Below are 13,081 nucleotides of genomic sequence, written 5' to 3' on the forward strand. Positions count from 1 at the left end.
TCAACATTGGCATTCAAAACCTGGTCCTAGAACCTTTAGTCTTCCAATGAGGAGGAAACATCAGGGAATCTACAGCTTCACAGATGGATGAAGCATGGTCTTTACATTTTATTTGACAACATAGATCTTCATTGAGAACAACGTTTTATGTCGAGGACGAGACTTAACGTGTGCCATTGAAACTTCTCCCGAGATTGAAGAACACACATTATATAATGCGACTACATCATTCATTCATTTACGGGGGGGTATTACGAGCTCAGAGCATTGTTTTGATCATGAAGATGTTTTGGTATCAATTTTGCACTATCCGATACCATGGTATAATAGGGCGTTACTGCAAATCAATTGAGAACCCTTAAAATAATTAAGAGGAAAATTATATTGTAATGCCTGAGGTTACAGATTATTTTCTGGAATATTGCACTAATGTGCTGAACAATCTAGAAACAGGAGACAATGTTTGACTATTTCAGGAGCTTTCCCCCCATGTAGCTGTGTCTACAGCAGTAAGGCATTGATACACAAATGGACACCAATTTCCATCAAACATCTCAATAAAAAGGTCTAAGGTAGTCCTACCTCCCGTAAAGGAAGAAATCACATTGTGGTGGAAAAATAAATAAGTACTTTTACTTAAGTACTGTACTTAAGTACAATTCTGAGGTGTTCGTACTTTACTTGAGTATTTCCAATTTCCAGTACTTTTACTTCTACTCCACTACATCTCAGAGCCACAATTTGTACTTTTACTTCACTACAATTATTTGAAAACTTTAGTTACTAGTTACTTTGGCGATTGATTAGAAAACATACATTAACCACTTCAACCCTATACATTTCGGCCATTTGAAAATAGCCGATCTACAAGCTCACAATGCGTCGTGTTGAGCTTGTATCGGCTATTTTCAATAGATTTTCTACACATTTGGAATTTGTGAAATGTGTCATTCTGCAATATGAATACTTTTACTTTTAGTACTTTAAGTACATTTTGATGCCGATACTTTTGTACTTTTACTCAAGTACATGTTCAATTCCGTAACTTTGACTTGTAACGAAGTAGTTCTAAATTGCACTATTGGTACTTTTTACTTAAGCAAAACAATGGAGTACTTTTTCCACCACTGCATAGGACCCATATCACACTGCTTCTGTCCTTATAGAAGTCAGTGCTGTTTAAGCCATACCCTTATATTATAAAAACATGACCGTTCCATAAGACAATCTTTGGAAATGCGCTTGGTGCATAGTTTTGCAGCAGAAAAGAAGCAGAAAGATGGGCGTGTAGCATATTTATACACAACAGAAACACTATTTCAACATTTCACTTTGACTCCAATGACACTCGTTTGTCCAGAGAAGTGCAGAGAGGCGCTGAGTGACCGCGCCACGCGGTACTCCCGGGGGGGAAAGTACCCCCAGAGGTACAGCAACGTCGCCTCTCTGTGAAGGAACCTGGCTCCACTGTCATGAGGTTAAGTGCCAAGTAAACACACAAAGACAAAGACAATCAAAAATCGAATAAAAACAATGGCTCTCGCTGCAAGACAAACAAGCACTTCTTCCCACGCACTGTTCTGAGGAGGAAGCGTGTCAAAGAACAAAAAAGAAACAAAAAGTCTGAGGGATGGTTTTTAAAGGAGGTAATTGCGAATTGTTGTTTTTAAGTGAAAAAAGAAACAAAACAAAAACACCATCAATACTGCGTACGGTTGTAACTTCCTGTACAGGTAGGACAGAAGGTGGCTCTAAAGCTAGGTTCCAACTGCAAGGTGCCATGTGGGGTGACCGAGTGGGGAAGTGATAATGGGTCTGACGCTTCGCAAGAAAGAGGGACATACGGTAAAGGTGGTTACACACTGGACGCGCTTTCCGAAAAACCCAACGGAAAAAAACGCCGCTAAAGAAAAAATCAGAAAAACGCAGCAGTGTGCAGGGGACCTTAAGGGTGTGTGTGTTGGTGTGTGTAAGACAGGGATGCAAAGGGATGCTCAGAGAGGAGGCCCAGGGGAACGGGAGTAAAAGATATGGCATCACTTCAAGAAGAACTTTTTGCTTTGGTCCTACGACGGTTCCCCCTGAGGTGCTGCTGTCTTGGAGCTAAATCCCAACCCTCGACGTTTCAAGGAGTTTTCTGCACGCCTTGGCCACACATATCGTATCCTTTCAGAGCACACAGTGATGTTCCCGTAGCATACAGCTATTGTGAGGCTGAGGATGTAACAAAACTAAACCGGGGGGGGGGGGGGGGGGGGGGGGGATACAGTCCAGAGGCATAGCGTCCTTCTACCCAGGGCTACCATTCTCTGATGTGCACAGATGGTCCCAATTTAAGCTCTCCCGACTCCGCTCGCTCAACGCGTTCCGTTCTGAAGGGCCGATTCCAGGGACTATAACGTTACGTCTTCTCCCATCGTCTCCAATTGTTACGCAGTGTCGGTAAGAGAGAGAGAGAGAGAGAGAGACGTGGTTTAACTTGTCATTGGATTTGAGTAGAGACCTGAGTTGAGCGCCCGCAAGTCCCGATTCTTAACCCCACTTACCACGTCCAAATATCTATATCCAGGCAGGGATGGCGTTCCACCCCCAAAACTGACAGAGCGGGACCCGACCCGTTGATGCCCACATGTCCCGTAGCTGAACGCAGAAAGAGTTAAATCTTTCCAAGCGTCATGTCAGTCCTGAAGGTTCTGAGGAATCGGGCGTGAGGCGCAAAGCGGACCAGAACCAAGCAGGCCAGGCCTCTTGTCACAACAAGTCCCCCTCCATCGTCCCCCCTTCTTCCCCAACACTGAGCATCCGATGACATCGTCAGCGGTGTTTGAAACTACACCTGCAAGCAGAGCCTGATTCATCCTTTGTTGCACGCCGGTGTGTGTCGAGCACCAAAAAGATAGCCGATCTACAAGCTCACGTCGTGACGCGTGCTTGTAGATTGACTATTTCAACAACAACAACAAAAATCAATAAAAGAAAAAAAGCAACGACCAAAAACAATGGCTCAATACAATTCTTGTATCCTCAGTCCGTCCTCATTTCAGTCCAATGTTGTCACTCGTTTTGTCTCAAGACATTTCATATATATATATTTCTTATTTATATATTTGTACAAGGTATAAAACAGACCCATAGTCTAGACATGATGGGATTTCATTTTCGAAACACATCAAAGCCCCCCCCCCCCTGCGTTTCTCCGTTTTGATCAGTCTCTTTCGCATGGAGCGGGGGGGGGTGGGGGGGGGGGGGATTCAACCACCTTCACATCCACGGTGACTCCACATCCACCCAGGGGCGATGGTGGTAGCGGCGTTACTGGTGGCGGGGGTGTTTATTTTATCATAAGGGAAGGTGGCGGGACGGGAGGGGAAAGAAGAAGGGCCTATAGCCCCCTCCCGCCATTATGTCATTTGATGGGGCGCCTCTAGCATCTCCATGAGGAACGTGTCGATGGGCGTGTCTCCGATGAGCTTGAAAAAAGAACAAGTGCTCCAGGCACTTTAGACCGATAGAACGCAGCGCCGGTAACCGCAGCAACAGCTTGGCAAACCTGCCACAACACAACACAACACGGAGGGGGGGAAGTAAAAGAGAGAATGAACTCAGCGTTATTCTCTTGACAGAGACAGATGAATGAGAATGACATGACGAGAGAAAATGGTACAATGCAGTACAGTATCCCTACTGTTTTTCCAACATCTGCGAGGAATGAGACAGGGATGCCATATGCAGTGCGTATAGTTTTAGCGGTAGAAAAATATTGTAATTTAGTTGTTTTTTCTTCGCTCATCAAAAATTGCACACAATAGCCTTTTGAAGCATTGTGATTCATACGAGTACCACAAAGAAAAAACATATGATTCTATAATAATCTCTAATGTAATAAACGGCTGAAACAATAAATATCCCAAATAAGATCATGTCTGCAGATACATTAAGTAGCAGGGGGATATACTGTTTTTGTACACTATGGCAAAATACATTTCTGATGACTGTTGCAACTTGCGTTTAGAGAAGTTGTGAAGTTTTGTGAAATAGAATATCCAGTGAAAGATTATATCTAACAAAATTGGGCAGCACAACTTAAAAATGTGATGGTGAAATTAAATTCCATGCCAAGAGTTCACACTGGGTTCCAGTTCGGGAGAGTGACCATCGATTGTTTTCTTTGGGTTTTTTCGATTAATCAAATAATCAAGAGGCATGAGTTATTATATATATGTGTGTGTGTGTGTGTGTGCGTGCGTAAATTGAGAGAATTAAGCGTTATATTTCATCGGACAGTGTCATGCAAACATTGTGAAAATATCTACCAGCTCACAATGTGTTGCACTGTAAAAACATTATAATAATAGGGATTGATTACTTTGTTAATTAAATCAAAGTTTGTTTTTGTAAATGGATGAAATCCAGAAAACAGCCCTATGGCTATAGCTCCAGTTGACATGCAGCATCATATACCTGCCAGGCTGCTCGGGGTATTTCTGTTTGCAGTAGGCCTCCAGAGATGCATAAACCTTCTCCCTCAGTGCCTCCACCTCGCCTGGATTGGACAGACCTTTGGAGTCTGCGGAAGGAAGGAAGGAAGGAAGGAAGGAAGGAAGGAAGGCACACCAGAATCATCAGAACACAATCAGCTTTATTTGTCATAATCACAGGTTTTTATCAATCAAAGGGATTATTGTTGCTCGCTGATCTAAGGACAGTTGATCTAACAGAACAGAACAGTTATATTACATTAGAGACGGGCGGGACGTCAGTTGGCAACAGACGTTGTCAGCTCGTCCTAGCATCGCTAAATGTGTCTAAAGATTCGTTTGACGATTTGATCTAGACTGAATTACGGTATACGCAATGTACGAGCATCAGCATAGTGCATTGATTTGCTGACTGATTGAAGACAACTCAAGCAGAAAAAAGGGTGCCGGGGCAACAGAAGAAAGGGTGCAGGGGCAACAGAAGAAAGGGTGCAGGGGCAACAGAAGAAAGGGTGCAGGGGCAACAGAAGAAAGGGTGCAGGGGCAACAGAACAAAGGGTGCAGGGGCAACAGAACAAAGGGTGCAGGGGCAACAGAACAAAGGGTGCAGGGGCAACAGAACAAAGGGTGCAGGGGCAACAGAACAAAGGGTGCAGGGGCAACAGAACAAAGGGTGCAGGGGCAACAGAACGAAGGGTGCAGGGGCAACAGAACAAAGGGTGCAGGGGAAACAGAATAAAGGGTGCAGGGGCAACAGAACAAAGGGTGCAGGGGCAACAGAACAAAGGGTGCAGGGGCAACAGAACAAAGGGTGCAGGGGCAACAGAACAAAGGGTGCAGGGGCAACACCTACCTGGGTTGAAGAGAACGATAGCTCGAAGGCATCCCAGTTCCGTCTTGTCCATCTGCATGTCTCTCATCTTGGACACGAGCTCGGTGAGCACTCTAAGCGCAAAAGATGAGAAAATACATATAATCTGATATTCCCGTTACACATACTGTAGGTGTAATTCAATATCAGATGTTATTAACCCATTCAGGCCTGACGTCGAAATTTAAAAAAAATAAGTTTTTAATTTTCTGAAAGATTTGAGGCACATTTTAACGATTTTTCAAAAATAGCAGACCTACAAGTTCTTGTAGATCTGCTATTTTTCAATAGCTAAATTATAACATAATAATGTTTAAAACACCAAAATGGGTTTTAAATAGCGTCGCCGTTGGGCCGGAATCCATAGTTGACTTTCTTTTTATTGATTTCCTTTTATTCCCTTGAATGAATGCTAGCCTATAATTTGTCATTGTCTATTTAGTTGATGCTTTTATTTTTATTCCTCCTGCTCATCTCAGCACGGGGAAAAAAAGCTTAGACTAGTCAAATTATTTTTACAATGATAATTTGTAGCTTTGAAGCAATAATGAGCAACTCAACAAGTTACTACACACATCATGTTGACAGTTCCTCCCACAGCCATGTCAAATACCGAAATATCACATTATAAACACTATGTTCACATCTCTGAGATTGTATTCATATTTCTTTCCACTAAATTTAATTGTGGCCCAAGCCCAAGTCAGAGGTTTCTGCCTTTGCCCCAAATCCAAGCACGCTAAAACAAACACCATTATTATTTCCAAACACCATTTTGACCCGTGTCTATTCAGAATATATGAAACACAATCCCCGTCCAGACGCTTAAATCACTGGAAATGTTTACACTGACAATTACGTTGAGTGGATGGTTTTTTTTTAATAAAAAGGAAACCGAATGAGCAACAATTTGTAACCCAACGCCGACACTTCCATTTCAAGAGGGTGACGTCATTGTGGAGGGAGATCCCGGAGTCAGTTGAACTTCTCACCCCTCTTTGACTCGGGCTGCGCCCACACTCGGATTTTTTAAAACTTTGTCCCTCATTGGTGTTTTCCGCGCCATAGTCTCGTGCCCATGTCCACAATCTACAAGCTCTGCTACATTGTGACGTGTCGCGTGTTTGTGGATTTCATCGTGTATCACGTCGTCGGCGCCGCATTGCATCTCATCGCATAGCCCCGGAAATCTGTTACTTTCCACAAAGCAGTGGAGAATAAATCAGGCCTTTCTCTCCCCTTCGTTCTCCCTGCGCCATTCTCTCCCTCCCTTTCTTTCTCTCGCAGAGAGTAAAGTCCAACAGGAACTCTAGTTCGTTCTAATTCAATTTGCCCCGAGGAACAATGGAGGGGGGGAAAAAAAGGAAAAAGAGGCTCAAGTGTATAAGTTAACCAGGCTCTTCATTTGTAAGGAGCAGAGGGGCAGACGAGTAGATAAAGAAACATTATCAGTGTCCAGCATCTTAATGCACCCGCCTCAAGTTAATATGGAGATGTAATCCATCCTTTGGAGGTGAACTCTCTCTCGCTGCGCTAATGACTGAGCTGTAGGGACAGAGAGAACTCAGGAGGGCAACACAAGAGCCAGGGAAGAAAGGAGAGGAGAGCAGAGCACTTCCTACAGCCTATATACGCTTGCACATTTGTTTAACCACTTGAACACTAGCATCCCTATTCTGGGGCCAATCAGCCTGTGTGTGTGTGTGTGTGTGTGTGTGTGTGTGTGTGTGTGTGTGTGTGTGTGTGTGTGTGTGTGAGTGTGAGTGTGAGTGTGTGTGAGTGTGAGTGTGAGTGTGAGTGTGAGTGTGAGTGTGTGTGTGTGTGTGTGAGCATCAACTCATGCAGTACTTATGGCTGAACAGACATTGCAGACCCCTGTGAGATTCCGCTTTTGATTCCAGCCTGATTTCTCTGTGAGCTGCATGATTTTGATCTGACAATCTGATTACCTATTTATCTTTATACATTTTCTACTGAACAAAGCCTGTATTTCTTTGTAACCTCTCTGCTGTCCATAAAGCTGCATATTTAATGAGCATAGACGACAGAACACCAGTTCCTCTGCCACATCACTCCACTTTTGTCCCCCCCGAGGTCAATTTGTTTTGGAACGTCAAATAAGAGAACGCCGTGTGTAATATTAGGCTAGCTAAATTAACGTTACAGCAGTCTCAGTGGTGGACAGTAACTAAGTGCATTTACTTTACTGGAGTATTTCCAAGTTTCTATACTTTTACTTCTATTCCACTACATCTCAGAGGCAAATAATGATACTTTTACTCTACCAGTAATTGTCTCCACCAGGCCGAAGGCATGTAGCCTGGTAAAACCACTCCCCCTGCTGGACAACATTTGCATTCTGCCAGAAGGGAGAGTCTGGTGTCTCTCGGGCAGAGACTGATGACATATTGAAGCATATTGAAGTAGCACAAATATAAACACAACCTAACAAGACTACAACTGGAAATTCTTATGGAGATATCAGATTGTTGTCCCGTTGCTTCCGGTTCATCGAGTGGCGCGCTACGATCTGCTATTTTTGAAGAATCGAAGAGCGACTGACTTAGAAGAATTTCTTTTTAATCTGATCTCAGGTCAGAATGAAAACTGTCAGGATGTAGAAGACATTTTTTTAAATCTGATCTCAGGTCAGAATGGGTTAATATCTCAATTATGAGGCTGTAGGCCTACTCAAGACGATTCTTAAGAGGTTTAAAAGGATTGTGACATTATAAAAAAGGTTTTGGAATTGTTCTTATTTTTTTTAGGTTTTCTAATCTCAATTGCACCCAAAAAACATTAACTTTTAACATTCAGTAGATTTTCTGTGATCTGGGGTTTTCTGGCTCAAACAGGTGCTCTGATTTGCCGGCAGTAAGTGATGTAAGACCCTGCAAATCCCATATATGTCAATGGGATTTGCCAGCAGATGTCACTGTTTTCACTGTGTTGCCTGTTTTCATTGTAGCTCAAAAGGCTTCCAAACCCCAAAGAAAACCTCAGACCACAGAAAATCCACTGAATGTTCAAAGTTCAGGTTTTTTGGGTGTAATTGAGGTCATAAAACCTAAAAGAAAAAAGAAAAAGAAATGAAAATGAATGTCATAAAACCTTTAAAGATGTGCCCGTCACTGAATGTACACAGTAAAATCCAGACCGGTAATAAAAAAATAAAAAATAAAAATAAAAAAAACTTTCCCTGATGTAATGGACTAAATGAAGGTGGTGAAAATGACCTGTCAAAGATGGCTCCCACTCCGGCACTGTGGGCACTGTTACGGTGCACATGCAGCCCCGTGGCCAGGAGAATCCCATCCTTCACCGATATGGAACGGTGGGAAAACGACGCAATAAGGAGCTCATTCCATCCTGGAGGGAGAGGGAGAGAGAGAGGGAGAGAGAGAGAGAGAGAGAGAGAGAGAGAGATTGTGTTGTTACCACTTATGTATAAGAACTAACATTCTTTAGTTTTGGTCCCGCAACAAAGGCAGCAATAAATAACAAACAATGACGAAGAACTACTAAATAGCAGCTATAGTAATAAAGAGAAGTATACATTATTGTCATACATCAGTCACAGAACGCGAGAGAGAGAGAGAGAGAGAGAGAGAGAGAGAGAGAGAAAGTAATGTGTGAAGACAGAGGAAATAAATCCCACCACAAAACGTCACACGGTGCTCAGTCAAAAATAAAACCGACAAAAAAAACGAAGGGGAGGGTGGGGGGGGGGGGGGGTGCAAAGAATCAATTAAGCTGAGAAAATAGCAAGAAGAATGAATTTAACTCTGGGAGTGCGCGAATGGAACCAAATTCCATCCCTATTATAATACACTTCCAGAGTTACAAACAGATAAATGAACACAGAGCGGGGTTTATATTATATACTGTGCGACCCACCGCGGGACATTCTAAAAAACACGCTTTCCGAGAGGAGACAAGCGCGTGAAGAGGGATGAACCGTGGCCTGCCACTGCGATGAGGACGCCACACTTGACGCGGCAGAACGAGGGGCCTCGACACAAGAGAGGACGGCTCTTTTTTTTCTTTTCCTTCCTTTTATTTTTTTGGTTGAGTGACAGCCGGGCTCCTTTAACTGTTCTGCCTGGCAACACATATAGTATACCCCTCTCTTCTCCCCAGAGTTGAGCCGGCGTGTATGAGAGAGGAGGGGGGGGGGGGGGGGCTTGAGATGCTTTCATCTGTGAGACAGCAGAACTAAAGCGGTTATTTATAGAAAACCTGAGCGCGGGGAGGAAGAGAGACGCTCTGCAGAATAATCTCTCCTCTCTCTCTCTCTCTCTCTGAAGGTTCTCCATCACCGTGGATATCCACGAAGGATAATCGGTGATGGAGGATTTTATTCTAAAGGTAAAGGAAAGGTGGGTTCTGGCGGGCGGGGACTGGGGAGGGCTGTTGTAACAGCGATCATTACTTTGTTCTCCTCCAGGTTATAATGTGAACGGAGCGACAGGCACGTCAACAAGGACAACGTGAACGGAGAGAGCCCCAGCGGTGACCTCATTGCATGCGTGCGATGACGGGGGATAACGGAATGGCGCGGGAACGTCAGATGATTCATTTAGGCAATAACACACGCCCAGGGGGGGGGGAAGGGGGGGGGCGTGCTTTATAGCGTGGGTTATCGGTACGGCTTTGCTGCGTTCGAAGTGGAGCGCCCGTCGCCCCGGCCCAGCCGTGCCAACAACCACGATGAATTTACATACAAGACATACATACAAACAAATAACCCCTATACCTACCTAAAACATTTTAATTAGTATTATTATTGAACAGCAGTTGCTATCCCCTATAAGTGGACGAAAGCTCCTGAATGCTGTTAAACCTTTAGACTAGTTGAGTAATTATGTAATAATTATGTCAAATTGAGATTGTACATTATATTAAATTATATAGCAGTGAAATATAGATTGTTTGTTGACAAGAAGACATTGTTCATTTAGCATTTTGCTTCAGCCGCAGAGTGATGTACGCGCACGCACGCACGCACGCACGCTCTCTGACCTTGGTGGTATGGCGACACTGCTTTGGTCACATGACTTGGTTATTCATGGCTATGACCTGATTTGCCTGCATGGGTACTAGTTTGTTTCACGTACATTTGCATCTGTGTCTACATACATGTATGTACATACTACATACATGTATCTGTGTCTACATACATGTATCTACATACATGTATGTACATACTACATACATGTATCTGTGTCTACAAACATGTATCTACATACATTGTAACTGCCAGTGTCAGTTGGTTCTTTTAACTTAAGTCAGGTCTTTACTTTTGAAGTTTGTTATTTTTCTTTGTTTATTTGTGTTGTCTTATTTTGACACTTCCTGTAGACTTAGGATACCTTTATTGTGAAACTTCCTGTTAGAGTGCATATATAGCTGAAGCATGTTGGCTTCACTCACCTCAGAGACACTCAACCAGAGTGACACAGTGAGACACAGCATGTTTGAGGCAGCAGAGCCACATGGTATGAGACTTGTTTGTTTGCAACTTCATGTTTAACCCAGTTGATTTGATATTGTTGAAATGTTTTGTAGATTCAGTATGTGGTTTTGTAGATTCAGTATGTGGTTTTGTAGATTCAGTATGTGGTTTTGTAGATTCAGTATGTAGTTTTGTAGATCCAGTATACAGCTTGTAGATGCAGTATATAATGTAAAGCCGTTTATATTGTTTACAGTGCCTGCTTTTGCTGTGTCCGATGTGCCAAGTATCGTTATCCCAAGATTGTTGGTATGAAGTTCAAGGTGGCATTCGATTCAACCCCTAGCCCCTCGATTAGCGGAGCGAGGTATATGATTTGTTTGTTCTGTTTTGGGTTCATTCATTTACTTTAGGTCTAATTAATTGTATTGTGGGTTGATGGTTCGTTTGATATATCTCTGTTATGGACTTATGGTACATTCTTGGTAATTTATTGGTCTACTCTTGAAATGTTTGAGTTGTCGTATATCACTGCATTAATTACGTAACTTAACCATTTTATTTATTGTACTACTGAAAGTGATATGTAATGCACAGATTTTATTGTTGTTGAAGACTATGAGAAAATGTCATGATTGTAATAGTATTTGTATTCTATTTTTGTAGTTTTCACGGTGTACCAGGGAACATCTTCTGTGCTGAAGACAAATAAACTACACCCGTTGAGACCATCCACTTCTCATTATTTCATAATTCGAGGGCGCTTACAGTGAAATCTCGTGGTGGAGACAACTCAACGTCGACCCATCTCACCTACAGCCACCCAGTGCTTCTTCAAGTCACCAGCCCATAGCCACAAGTTTGTCATCGTCACACCACAGTAACCTATGCAGTGAGAGGACTTCTAACAGGTAGCCTCCATCTCATCTTGGACTGAAGCAAGGACATTAGGTTGCAAAACCGACATTAAAAAATTAGAAAAAGGAAACAAAAAATTATAAAATGGATAAAGGAAAACAACCAAAAAAAATGAGAACAAGTGTAGGCTTTTATCTGATATGAAGCGATTGATTTGAAGGCTAATGTATTTAATGTCAAATTTAGAACTATTCAGTTCATGCTGCATTTATATATGGGAAAACTAAAGTAGACATTTGTATAATCTGAAATGTATTGGTTTGGTTCGTTTTGTTTGATAGAATTCCTTTGGGTGTTAAAGTGGTAGTCTGTGGGGCTTCGTTAATGGTTTAAGTAAATTGTAAAAACCCAGACTAAATATACCCCAAAGTATCATAAGTGATCAAACAGCATAGACCCAGGCAAATGTCAAGTGCAGATAAAATGGCAGTCAAAATGCAGCAACTAATGAGTTCTGAAGAGACTATAGTTAAAACACAGAAGAAACTTGAAAAGGCATTCATTGAGGCAATAGCATCCTGGATGCAAACAGGAAAAAATGTTCGAAGAGCTTTAAGGACACTTTGTTCGGAAGAGGAACTTCACAAGATGAAACAAAGTATTCGCAATAAACATAATGCAACAAGTGAGATTTATCAATCCATTCAACTTAACTGCACTGCTTCTACAGTAATCGGTATGAAAATGGACGCCTCTAGCATCTTGACCTCAGAGCTGTGCGAGCTGGTGGACAAATGCCTGGTAACCACGGTTGAGAGGAGACCCGAAAGTAAAGAAAAGGATAAGAGACCGGTGGGAGAAACGGAGACGGTGGGAGAGAGGGCAAAGGAGTCCACTTCCACACATAACCCTAAAGGTCAGGAGATTGTGGGAGAAAATGTGACTGTGGGAGAAATGGCAGCAGAGTCCACTTCCACAGACAACCCTACTGATCAGGAGAACCAGAGATGTGTAAATCAGATCCCAGTAAATCAAATGCAGACTCCATCTACCAATGTGGTGGCGACTGTCTTAGAACCAGACCTTAATGAAAAGAGAGATGCAAATAAGAACAGCTATGTATCACAAGATGTTAACTCTGTGCAGCTTCTCAGTGACAGGCAGAAATTGAATGTGAAGGTAAAGGACAGCTCACAGCAGTCAAAAGAGCAGGAGAGTGACTTGGGCACCCCTGAGGTGTTGACCAAGAGCAGCAGTTTTGTGGGTAGAGCTGCCCTCATGGTTAAACATAGACTGGAGCAGAAGAAGAAACCAGTGAGAGAAGAAACTGAATCGCCCAAAGAGCCTTGTGGATCGGGAGCCATTGATGAGGGGAGCCGTCCTGCTCTCCCACCGGCTAAGATGAAGAGCCTCACCATC

The 13,081-nt window shown here is 42.9% G+C and overlaps 1 protein-coding gene across 1 annotated transcript in view; it reads right to left on the reverse strand.

Annotated features, from left to right (window-relative positions):
• Window positions 1–3,229: 3,229 nt before the first annotated feature.
• rxraa (retinoid X receptor, alpha a) overlaps window positions 3,230–13,081 on the reverse strand; it is a 188,068-nt gene continuing 178,216 nt past the window's right edge. The window contains 5 exon segments of the mRNA XM_083793072.1: window positions 3,230–3,479; window positions 3,481–3,550; window positions 4,462–4,567; window positions 5,332–5,423; window positions 8,586–8,718. Of these exon segments, the coding sequence (XP_083649198.1) occupies window positions 3,402–3,479; window positions 3,481–3,550; window positions 4,462–4,567; window positions 5,332–5,423; window positions 8,586–8,718 (479 nt within the window). The 3' untranslated portion in view covers window positions 3,230–3,401.

This window comes from Protomyctophum parallelum, assembly GCF_964188405.1.
Source record: "Protomyctophum parallelum genome assembly, chromosome: 21".
Classification (NCBI taxonomy): Eukaryota; Metazoa; Chordata; class Actinopteri; order Myctophiformes; family Myctophidae; genus Protomyctophum; species Protomyctophum parallelum.